The sequence below is a fragment of the Gallinula chloropus genome, assembly GCF_964237585.1.
Source record: "Gallinula chloropus genome assembly, chromosome: 6".
NCBI lineage: Eukaryota > Metazoa > Chordata > Aves > Gruiformes > Rallidae > Gallinula > Gallinula chloropus.
Window position 1 is genome coordinate 26,384,018 of NC_140091.1, and position 12,150 is coordinate 26,396,167.

The 12,150-nt window shown below is 55.9% G+C and overlaps 2 protein-coding genes across 2 annotated transcripts in view; one reads left to right on the plus strand and one right to left on the minus strand.

Annotated features, from left to right (window-relative positions):
• Window positions 1–1,853: 1,853 nt before the first annotated feature.
• SEC22B (SEC22 homolog B, vesicle trafficking protein) lies at window positions 1,854–10,150 on the minus strand. Its single transcript, XM_084266350.1, has 5 exons — window positions 10,068–10,150; window positions 9,699–9,808; window positions 5,300–5,460; window positions 4,830–4,976; window positions 1,854–3,944 (listed from the first exon to the last, which is right to left on the minus strand). Exons 1-5 carry the CDS (start codon window positions 10,140–10,142, stop codon window positions 3,790–3,792), a joined length of 648 nt encoding a protein of 215 aa, XP_084122476.1. The 5' UTR covers window positions 10,143–10,150; the 3' UTR covers window positions 1,854–3,789.
• Window positions 10,151–10,624: 474 nt separating this feature from the next.
• PACS2 (phosphofurin acidic cluster sorting protein 2) overlaps window positions 10,625–12,150 on the plus strand; it is a gene marked incomplete at its 5' end in the record, with an annotated part of 82,813 nt that continues 81,287 nt past the window's right edge. Inside the window, one exon of the mRNA XM_084266400.1 lies at window positions 10,625–10,752. Within this exon, the coding sequence (XP_084122526.1) occupies window positions 10,625–10,752 (128 nt within the window). The remainder of the gene's footprint in view (window positions 10,753–12,150) is intronic.

A 12,150-nucleotide genomic window follows, 5' to 3' on the forward strand; every position in this document is an offset into this window, starting at 1 on the left:
CACTCGAAGGCTGAACCCCAGTCCCTGCTGCCATGGCCATTGCTGCCCAGGCAGTCACCCGGTGCTGTGGGCAGGCTCCTGCTGAGCCACAGGGGTGCTGGCACAGCCCTCTGCACTGCTGGGACATTCACTCACGGCAAAGCAGCTGCCAGGAACCACCCGAGGTCCAACTCCCCCAGGGTGCCAAAGGGAAGGATGCTGAAAGCAGTGCTTTCCCAAACTCTGCCCAAAAGAAGGGTTTGCGAGCACAAGGAGCAGGTTCCAAGCAGGGGAAGCAGCTGGTGCTGGGGTGAACACAGGAACCAAAAGCCAGCAGCACCCGAATGGCCGCTCCCCGGGGTGGTGACAGTGCAGAGCATCACCGCAGCCTGTGCCAGGTGGGAACCGGTTTATATCTGACACCGTGAGCAGAGCACCCTGCCAGCCTTCCCCACCCTGCCACACTCTTCCTCTCCACAGTGCCACACCACACCTGCGTCAGGGCTGGCATTGTCTGGGAACCAGCCCCTGCTGCTCTGCTCTCACTGCTTCACCTTGCATGTGCTTGGACACAAAACCCCTGCCCCCCAGTACCAGCATGCCCAACAGCACAAGCCACCCAGTGATGGGCCAGGGTGGGCACAGCCACACAGGGTCCCTCCAGTAGCAGCCCCTGCCCCACGAACAGAGGGACACCCAGGAGTGCCCAGGGCAGCAAGCACAGCCAAAACCCCCAGTTGTGCTGAGAGATCACTCTCATCATGAGCCACTTGTCATCTCTGTGCTCACGGGGACACCTTGCACCATCCCCTCACCCTTTGCACACTGCCACTCTGTGCCCAGTCCCCATGCCAAGGGTTTCCCAGGAGGGACGGATAAGCTGCGGGGCCAGGAGAGCCCATCCCTGCCCCCTCACCCACCAGGATGGGTGCTGCAGAGGTGCCAGGACTTCACTCCTGATTCCTGCTTTCCCTTCTGCTTTACACGTGTCTGGCAGAGGGCAGGAACACTCGGCCTCAGCTGGGCTGAGGACACCAGGACGAACATCTGTCAGGAGAAGGTAGTGGCAGCTTCAGAGCCCCTGAAGGAAGGGGGGCTGCTCAGAAAGAGAAATGAGGTGTACGGCTTAGTCAAATGCTCTGCTGGCAAGTATGTCCATCCCAGGCAGTACAAGCTGCACGATGGGATGCATGCAGGCAGTGCCACAGCTCTATGTGGTGGGCCAGGAGCGCTGGGGCAGACCTCCAGACTCATGGGAACACAGCGAGGGTCTAGGTCCTTGAGGAGGCCAAGACGTTGAAGGCTGAACCCCAATCCCTAGGTTGGCCTCCAGGAAGAGCTCCTTTGCCACCCCAGCAGTGGGCATGGATCGATGCCAGCTGCAGGCTCTGTGCAGGCGCTGCCAGCTGCAGGCACTGCCATCTGCAGGCAGCAGCTCCCCAAACCTCCACCCCAACGCCGGAGCAAGCAGCAACCCACGGGCTGCAGGCACCAAGACCCCATGAGTGCTCACCCAGCCTCCAGCAAGCTTTCAGGCAAGGCATGCAGAAACCAGGTGTGGTTTCTTCTCCTCTCTGCCCCAGCAGCTGGGCATGAGCAACTAAGAACCCACACGGCTCAGGATGTGCAGACAGTGCACAGCCAAACACAGCCAGACTGCCCAGCCCTCACAGAGCATCACCAGGGCCCCGACCCGTGGGAAGGAGGAAGAAGAGGGGCTCTTTTGAACACAACGAGGAGGTGGGGAGAGTCTCTCTGCCAGGAACCAGCCAAGATCACATCTTTTTAACTCTCTCTGCCTCCTGCATCCCTGGAAGGAAAGCATCCTCCCAGACCACAGATAGACAACACAATGGACTCCACGCTGCGGAGGGGATTTTTCAGAAGCATTTATTTCACTGCTGACACTGGGGCTGCAGGAGGCAGCTGCTCGCTGCTCCCTGAGCTGCCCTGCACTGCAGAAACACCCCCTCCTCCATCACAAGAATGCAGGTACCTTCCAGCACCTACATTACACAGGCCTACAGCACTGGGACATCCACCTGCTAGGGACACCACTTAAAAGGATTAAAAGTAACAATAACAATGAAGCAACCTACAACATAACACTCAGAGGCATCATGCAGACACCAGGCGATGTCAGACTACGTAGCGGATCAGATTTGCTGGGTTCATTAGTGGCCGAGTGCCAACCACTTCCCTGTCAGACCAACGTGGTGCCGAGCTGGGGAGCGATCCCAGACAGGGCAACAGCTCTTCCATCCCACCCAGTGGCAGGAAACACTTCCAGGTCATAGTTTATACTTCCAGAATGATGCAAGGTTACCTGCTTGTCAAAGGTGCTGCAGAGTTCTGAACCTTCCTGCTGTGACACTGCCTGCTTCTCCTGCACCTTCCCACTGTGACACTGACTGCTTCCTACCAAGTGACAGACACCAGAGTGCAGAATGGTGCCTGAGCTGTAGGGTTTCTTTTATTTTTCTCCTATTTTTTTAAATTTTCTTTTAAATAAACTCAAAAGCTGACTGGTAAAATGTTATTCCTAGCACAGACAGACTGAAATAAAAAAAAATCAAAAATCAAATAAAATCACATTGCACTGGATATACAGATTGGCCCACGAGAAAGAAGCAGCTCTACCCTATTGCCCCATAACGAGTTTTTCTTTGCATACAGTTCCAGCTTCCCAAGTGAGGTAGGGAGAGAGCAACCACAGGAAGAAAAGGTGGGGTTTCCAAAAGACTCCTCTGTTTTACATTAGCCTTTTGAATCCTTCAGGTAAAGTGTACTTTAGGGAAAGACTGCCTATTCTTTGCAACAACATTCAAACTTGGGGGGTGGTGGGAGTGGCGTGTTTCTTTTTTTGGTTGTTTTGGGTGAGGGAAAGAGGGAGAAAGAAAACAAGCATCCCAGAGATGAAACACTGGCAGTGTGGACAGATTCTGGACGGAAAGCAGAGTTATAAAAAGGAAGGAAATAACATAGTAGACATAGTGAATCTGCAGACAGGAGGGAAAGCGAAAGTGCTGACGTATTGTGCACTGTGCCCGCCCCAGCAGCACCTGAATTACACCCCCTGTTCACACAGAACCACGCTGTCATATGCAGCTGCCAGGAGAGGGAAAGGGGATGCTTACAAACCTGTAGTTTAATTTTGGAGGAATCAACAATACAGAAGCCTTTCAGTGCCCCTCCCGGCGCTAGACAGAATGTATTTTAAGGCATATTTTAACATCCATTTCTTCCTAAAGCCATTTGAAGTGTAATGAGCCCAGGTGGCAGATACAGAAAACTCAACAACAGCTATTCTGACAGAGGTGAAAGCTATTTTATGTACAGTGCAGTATTTGCCTTCAAACAAGGGAGTTTTGTCTTTCAAAACAACTGCAGGTTCAGGTCCTAAGGGGGGAAAACAGCAAACATTGCCAACACAAGGAATGTTCATTAGAGTCCAGTTCCCACTAGAGCTACTCAACAGGAGGACGTACAACGGGATTACATTAAACTGATGGACTGTTCCCAGAGCGCACCCCCAGGGAAGCGGGGGCAGGACCCTGGGAGGCCAAACGCTGCAGTACCCAAGTGCAAACTGCCTCAGAGGAAAAGCCTGCAGTCAACAAGCCTTTACACCTACTGTCAGGCTTCGCTAAGAGGTGTAGTAAAGCGTCACCTAACGATTTCAGGACGCTCCCGTAAAGGTGACCGGTGCCGCGTGGATTCTAATGCACATCCCCCGTGACCAGCGTCCTGCACACATACACCTGCCAGGCTACCGGCTTTCCCTCCTGCGCGGCGGCGGCGGCAGCCGGCTCACAGCCACCAGAACCTCACGTAAACAATCAGCATCACAAAGAACACAGCTACAGCCGCCAGTTTGGCGTAGGTGGAACGCATGTTCAGGTACTTCGCGTCCTGACGGTACTTCTTAGACAAACTGGACAAGTTGTTGGCCTTGGAATCAAGCGCTGTTAAAGGGAAAGAGAGAGGGAAGTTAGTCAAGATGAACCCAACCAAAGGTCCCGTTGATGGTACAAGTTTCCCGAGCAGCTGGAAGCGCTGTGGTTTCGCATGGCAGCACGTCCTGCGCCCATCTGCGGTGCCCTACTGCTTGCCCTGCTGGGAGGAGAACCATCCTGGAGAGCCGCTGGTCTCGTCCAAAAGAAGCACCAGTACCTGCTGGAGGGGTGGGGAGGGGGCTTCAGAATATAACTGATCCAATTGAAACACCCCGAGCCCATAGCTTTTCTCAGGAGGCTCAGGGATCAGCAACCCTTTCCCTCTAGTATCCTCTACTCACTGTCCTGGGTTTGGCTAGGATAGTGTTACTCTTGTTTCTAGCAGCCGGTGTAGTGCCATGCTTGGGACATAGGATGAGCGCAGTGCTGATAACACACCCAGGCTTCAGCTGTTGCCCAGCAGTCAAGGACTCTCAGCTTCTCATGGTGCTCTGCCAGCAATAAGGCAGGGGCACCCAAGAAGCTGGGAGGGGACACAGCCAGGATAGGTCACCCAAACTGGCCAAAGAGAGCATCCCATACCAGTGATGTCAAGCTCAGCATAAAGGGGGATTGGGGGTGGAGGAGCACATGACTCCAGGATGTGCTGTTTGAGGATGGTCCAGCTTTGGGGTGGCTCTGAGCTGTATGGTTTGGTAAGAAACTGAATTGAACCAGTTTTGTGGACTTTGCTATAAAGTCCTGTTATTGTCATTTCTCCCTCCCTTTGCTCTCCCAATAAACTGTGCTTATCAAGCAGCTGCGTGGTGCTCAGCTGCTGGCTAAACCATGACATGCACCCAGCTGACCAAGGGGACAAGGAACCACGTGCCAGATATCAACCATTCCCCATACCTGAGAGCGCCTCTCCTCGCTGCAAGACTTCCTCAATGTTGGCCACCATAATTCTCTGCACGTCTTGCAGCTCTGTGTTGATGGAGCCCAGGTTCCTCCTCGCCCGGCTATCAATGTAGAGCTTCTTGGTTTTCTGGATGTAGGTATCTGGAAGGAGACGGGGCTGTCAGAGGGAACCCCACCCAGCGCAGCACAGAGAGGCTGCTGAAGGAGCGGGGGCGTTGCCGAGACAGCCAGCAGACCGCAGGCCAATACTCACTGGAGCAAGCCCAAAGGGCTTAAAGCAGGAAACACGAATCAAAGGCCATTTACCATTCCCCTACCCCTTCTCTTGCTCAAAGCACCCATTTCTCTACTGTCAAGAGGCTGTGCTGTCAATTCCACAGGCCAGGCAGGAGAGGATTCCACAGCTGCTGCCCCTCCCCACAAGGAAGAGGCTTCCTAAGTAGCGACAAGGAGAGGGGCCTCACCGAACTCAATGAAGGAGTAGGGCCTGGACACCGTCGGCACCTTCTTGCCGTGCTGCTCATCGAACTCCGAATGCAAGTCTTCCAGATAGGCAAAGGCCAGTTTCTTGGGGAATGCAGCTTCACACAGGACCAGGTAACACACTCCTTTCTCAATGATGTAACTACAACAGCAGAGAGCATGAATCAATCAGCTTTGAATGTGTCCTGTCAAACACCACCCTGCACATCTTAATTTCCATGAGGCAATGAGAACGGGGCACAACAATATTGAGACTTCCACGTCTGTATCAGATATCACCCTTCCTACAAAGTAATGGCCTATCTTTTTCTTTACCTAAAATACTTCTCCTTGTAGCCTCAGACCCTATACCCATGCCAACAGCCCTGAACTTTGACTTCACTAAAACAAGACTTGGCCTGGGAGTAACATTAAGCTTCGCAAAACACCAGCAACACCGGTCAGGAGGGGAGCATGCGGTGGCCAGCAGAGCAGAGGGGAAAGTGGCCAACACAGCCCTAAGGCAACACAGCACAGCCCAGTACCCACAGCCCACAAACAGGATGCTCTGCCCTGAGATTAAGACACACACACAAGAATTCGGTCTTGGCACGCTAAAAAGCCACCCAGTGACTGCCAGCTCCCGCTTTCCATTTTGGAGGGCTGGGTTTCTCTCTCCCCCCCTAACACCAGGCTTTTGGAGGGGTGTTGTTATCCACATGCCTGACCTCAAAAGCAGCTAGAAAAGAATATGGTTGTTAGATGGGTTCTGGTGACTTCCCTCATGGGTCTGTCACAGCTAAGTATGATGGTGTTACCAGCTCATGGGCTGCAACATGAGGAGCCCCAAGCCGTAGACTGGAACAGGAGCTGTGTGATGCAGTTTGGTTTGCTCTGCTGCTGAACATGCAGAGGGGTCCCCTTCTCCTTCCACCACCCCATCCCCTTCACAGCTAATCTGTACTTGCTCGCAGAGGCTTAGTGCTGACCTTGTTTCAGCCTGAGCTCCGGTGCCTCTCCCAGCCTTTCATTAGAGTTCAGCTAAAAAGCCCCCTGAACTAAGGGGTAAGGCAGAACCAGTCTGGAGATTATTTAGGCTTCGCTACAACCACCTGCTGCTGCACATTCCCAAGCACGTTCTCCTCCTCATTTAGCCAACAGAAACAAGAAAGGAAACAATATTTCCACCAAATCCAAGGGAGTAGGGACAGCAGATAGCCCTGCATACACTTCTGAGTGTTCATCTATATTATCCAGACTGGAATTTAAATGCTACTTTCACGTTATCTTCCTTTGAATTTCTGCATAATGCCATTATGTAGCAGTCTCATTAGCACAAAGATTAACAGTGTATTAAAGAACTGACCCAGTCATGAGGGTGCAGTAGTTAAATAAGCAGCTTAAAACTTTGTTAATAGCTATGTCAGGCTTACAAATAACTTCCTCTCCCTGCCTGCTGTTTTTCCAGACACCCCAACAGGTCCAAGCCCTTTGAAGTAACCACCCACAACTGTTTCTGGGCTCAGGAGTACTCATTTCTCCTGCCTTGATATGGGCTGTGTGCAAGTCCTGCTGGCCTTCGAGTAACAGTTGATTCACTGCAATAGGAAGCAAGAAACTCCAGTTACCACAATCCCTCCTGCAAGTGTGGCCACACCAGCCCACACTTTTAGTCCTTTTTACACCCCTCAGCTCAGGCTGCATCAGCAAGTAAGACTGATGCAACAGCACATCGTGCCCCTGTTCTCCCCTTACCCTTGGAGATCTGCTCGACAGCTTGGAGCTCCTACGAACCACCACGCTTGGTTTAGTCACTGCCATGAACAGCAAGGCTTGAGAGAATTCTTTTGAAACAAGGAAAACTGGTGTCAGGTGGGAATCCTGACAGCACTGCCCAAGAGCCAGAGTGGAAAACTCAAGATGAGCACAGTCCAGCCCAAGCAGCTGGTCCTGCCCAGAGCTCTGCCTGTAGTTCCCATTGGCTTTTCCCCTGTGGTGACACGAGACAGGTTGGATCTAAAGCTGACCTGCCAGCACCCCAGGGAGCACGCACACCTCCTTCTGCCCCACATTCAGGCAGTTCTCCCTCAGCTCAGCATCCAAGCACAGCACCTCCACAGCCGGGCTTCTCAGTGTAACTCCTTGCTTGTGCCTCCAAGCTTCGGCGCAGCGCCCGATCGCGCCGGCTGCCTGGCAGTGCACGTGCACAAGGGGTGGGCATTGCCATGGCTAACTTCCACATGCTGGACTTCTGCACACTTGGTACAGGCAGCTCATCTCTTGTAATTACCTTGCACCTCTCTGGGAGAGGAAAGCTTTAAGCTGGTCACAGCAGCAAGGGCCAAGGGTTGTTTTCGACGTGACAGGTAAGAGCCACTTCAGCTGTTCAACAGCCAAAGGTCAGCTCCTGCCTGACAGCACAGCAGGCTCTGTTGGTGTTTCTGCACCTGCACAGCCACAGACAGCTAGCTGAGAAGGTGACACAGCTTTTGCAGCCCAACTCTAACCGCTACGTTTGACAGGAATCACCTCAGTGGTGACAGCTGAAGCTTCACATTTCAGCAAGACCAGGCTCTTCTCCCAATCGATCCAGCTAAAGACGTTCCCCATTGCCTCAGCAAGTTCAGCAGTACCCTCAGCCACGCTTGTAACTCTCACACCATGAAGGGCTCTGGCCTGGTTAGTGCTGCCCTCAGCAGTCAGAGCTCTGATTTGGCAGAAAAAATCCATGATGTGCTGCATTAACAAGCAGTGTGGCCATCAGTCAGCATTGTGTTAGGCTCAGCCTCACGCTCCCCTGTTTCTTTCCCTTCCTGTACTGTTCACACAGGAGGTTTTCTGATCTGAAAGCAATGTTTTTGTACAGGTCCTGCCTTAATGCTCCACCTTAAAAGAGGCAGCCCTTGATTCTTGTGGAACCTGTCTAGGGACTAACTCCACACAAGAGTAATGCTCCTTTTCCTGCTTACCTGCCAACCAGTAACCTGGCTGTTTCTTTGAAACACAAGCTTGCCCAAGTCCTCCCACCTCATCAGAACCAGTGACCCAACAGCCACCCTTGAGGCTTCAATCTCCCAGGCACCACAAGCAGCCCAGCCTTCCCAGACATTGCTCTGCTTGCACCATGGAAGCAGGGTAAGAAGGGATTTACTAGGACACAGACACACAGACTCCTTCCCAAGGCTTTGCTGCCAGCAGAGCTACACCCCTGCAGCACCAGGGAAACATTTAACACCAGAGGTTTTAATCTCTGGGAAGTTTTACCCTCTAGAAAGAAGACAATGCAGCGTAACGCTCTGCAGTCACCTCTGGGAACAACATGCAAAGCTGACAGGAGGCAGGGATGGCCAGGCTGTGTTCATGAAGAGGATCCCACCACTGGCAGAGCAGCAGAAGCGGCACCAAGTATGGGAAATCTCAGCACATCACTGTCAAAGCCACACGACTCTGACTCGGTGATCTCCGGTGGCACCTGATCTCAGAGACTAATTATTTCTGTTAATTGCACAGTCCCCAGTTCCTGACAAGATCTTGGGCTTGATTAAGTTCTCCAGCATTATTCTGCAAGGTAATTACACATCATGTAAGGAAACACTTCCTTTCCTCAAACACCAGCTGCCTTTCGCCGACTGTCAGTTTGTCTTTCCGGCTCCTTCGCTGCTGATTAGGGAGGGAGAATGTTTGATCTGCCCTCCTCTGGTCTAAGTTCCCATTGTAAGTCCCCTTGCTAGCATACTACTGGAGTAAGCCAGAAGTGCTTTGAAGTTGAGAGCCTCCAAACAGTTTAGAAATGGATTCAACAAGCCCAAAACATCTGGCCACGAAAGGCTGAATCTACAATATGAGACAAAAAAGTTTGCCAGGTATTAAGGTAGTAATACCTCCCCAAAAATGAAGGGTACACCATATGCTTCTGCACACAAAGCTAATGCAGGAGAAGGTACACTCTTGTGGGAATTGTGGGGAGGAAACTCCTGTGCCAGAGGAACTCACAGTGGTACTGCCATAGACACCTGTGTGAGGAACTGACACTGGTACTGCCACAGTTTTTACCCCAGATGCCTCTTTTGAAGAGAGAGAAGACTTGGGCAGTACAGAAGAAGTACCTGAGAGGGAGTATCTGAGAGGGTGCAAACAAAGTGAAAACCCTTAAAGGGAACAGAACTTTCACTGTCTTCAGCTAAGGCAAAACTATAAACCAGGCTGAAAAACAGGTACCAGACAGCAGCAGCAGCAAGGAGGAACAATGCACAGGCCCTCAGAGCGGCTAGAACACGTCAGCTGGCAGGGCAAATAGGCGAGTAACTGCCCCTCTCTCAGGCACCCCAGTTTCCAACAACCCCTCAGCCTGGCCCAGGGCTGGGGAGGCCCGTTCCCCCCCTGCCACCCACCGGTACTCACTGGAAGGCCATGGCTCCTGCTTCCAGGGTACATCTCGTGGGCGACTGCTCATTCAGCTTGCGGAAGAGCTGCTTCGCTTGGCTCTGGTACTGCTGCAGGTCACGGCCTGACTGAGAAGGGAGGACAGGCCATTGAGGGCGGCTGCTGCAGGACAAACACCGCCCCCCCGCCGGGGAGCTCCAGGGTGGGGATCTCGGGAGCAGCCCAACGCCACAAACGCCGCTCTCCGCCTCCCACCCAGGATCACCGGGCGGGAAACGCTGGCGGTGAAGGCGGGTGTGGGGACCGGACCCGACCAGGCCGCTGCCGCCCCCCCCGTCCCTCCCTCCCTGACGCGCCGGGCCGGACCCCCCCCCCGCGCGGCCCCACCTGCTCGTCCTCCTGCATGGAGGCGGCCAGCGGCAGCCCGTCCGCCACGCGGGCGATCATCGTGAGCAGCACCATGTCCGCGCCCCGCCGCGGCCGGCCCGCCCGCCTGCCCCGCTGCCCTGCGCCACCGCCCGCCCCTGCCACGGAGCCCGCCGGAAACTGACGCTGCAACGTCCGGTCCCGCCGCCAACAGCGGCACGGAGCACTTCCGGCCGCGCGCAGGGAACCCGCCCCGGCTGCAAGAAGAGCCCGTAACTAAGGGGCCGCAGTGGGGCGGGGGAGGGAAATTATACCCCCCCCCCCCCCCCCCCCCCCCCCCCCGGCCCCTGCCTGGCCACGCCCCCCCTGCGGCGGGGCACCGCCCTATCATAAACCACGCCCCCGCTTAAGCCCCGCCCCCAATCCCCCGCCGCAGCCCCGCCCCATCGAGCGGCAGTGATTTGGTCCCGCCCCGCAGGGCCCCGCCCCCTGCACGTGACGCCCCCCCCCGCCGGGGCGGGGCAGCGGCGCAGGCGGCGGCGGCGGCGCTCCGGTGGGCGCGCGCCAGGCCGGCAGCCATGGCGGCGGCGGCGGAACGGAGCCGCCTCAGCTTCCCGGGCGGCACCGGGGCCCTGGGGCGGCCCGTGCCGATGAACCTTTTCGCCACCTGGGAGATCGACGGTTCCAGCCCCAGCTGCGTCCCCAGGTAACGGCGGGCGGACCCTTCCCCGCCAGCGGGCGGGCAGCCCGCGGGCCTCCGGTGCGCCTCCGCGGCTGCGAGCCCCGCGTCCAGCCGCCAGGCCCCCGGGGAGGGTCCCTCAGCCCTTCCCCCCCTCCCTTCCCTCTCTTCTTCGCGGTCCTTCCCCCCGTTCTGGGGATCCGTACCCTCCGTCTCGGGGTGTCCCGCCCCTCACCTCTGCCACAGCGATGGGCAGGGCTGCCCCAGCCCCTCCGCTGCCCTGGCGGGGCTCGGCCGTGGGTAAGGGGGATGCGAGGCTTCCCCCACCCCTCTGAAGCGGGGGTGCTGCTCTCCGCACCGGGTCTGCGAAGGGGTCACACCACCCCCACCCATGTATTTGCATCCCCCCAAAAAACCCCCTGGAGCGGGATGTGTGTCGGCAGCACGATTTGGGGTGCCCGGCTCCTCATCGTGCTCCCCGTGCCCCTCTCTCCCGTGTGGGGTGCCTGGTTAGCGGGGTCAGTGCCTCCGGGTGGGCACCGGCTCTTCTTCTGCTGGTTCCTTGCCTGCTGCGGGCCTCGGGTCTCTCCGTGCCGCTGGCACGTGGGTACGGGGATGCAGGCGTGCCCCTGTCTCATGCCGGGGGGGGGACCCCTTCGAGGCTCCGCAACGCTGGCGCTGGCTGACCGGGCACCTTCCGGGGCTGAGCGGCACCCAGAGCCAGCCTTTGAAGCGCTCCCCGTCCTGCGCCTTCAAGCGGGGCCGCGGCGAGTGAGCGGAAAGGGAACCGAGTCATCGGGCTGACCTCGCAGGAATGTAAAGCTTTACAGACGCCCTCTCCTCCCCCCAAATCCCTCTGCCTCCTGCGCCATCCGGATAGCAGGTTGGGCCTGCTGGTGGTGCCCCCGTCGTGCCTGGCTAACGGCTTTGTGGGGCTCGGAACTGTGGGAGCTCAAACGTTACCCATGGTTGTGGTGCTTTGCCCTCAGGTGCAGGAGAAAGGAGCCTCAGTCCTGCAGCTGCCAGCGGTGTTGCTTTGTGGCAGTTGGTGCTGACCGTGCCTTCGGGTTGGGCAGCGAGTTTCTCCTCTTGTGTCTCGTTCAGCCTTTCTCCTCTGCAGCTGGAGATCCTGGAAGGGGATTCGGAGCAAGGGGAGCGTGCCCCTCTTGGAAGGGTCCCTCAGCTGTGGGAGGAGCCGGAGGTGCAGTTGGTGCACTCCTGAGTGTTTTGCTCTGGACTCCAGCACGGTTTGCACTGATGCTGGTAGTGTATGGAGGACGTGGAGGCCCTCTTGTAGCACGGTTTTGAAATCTGCTCTCTCTGTTGCATCCCTTGACAACAGGAAGGCAGTTTGGGTTTCCATCTCACCTGGTCTCCTAGCAGGCACTGTTAAACTGAAATAAAAACCCAATTGTCTGTCGCTGT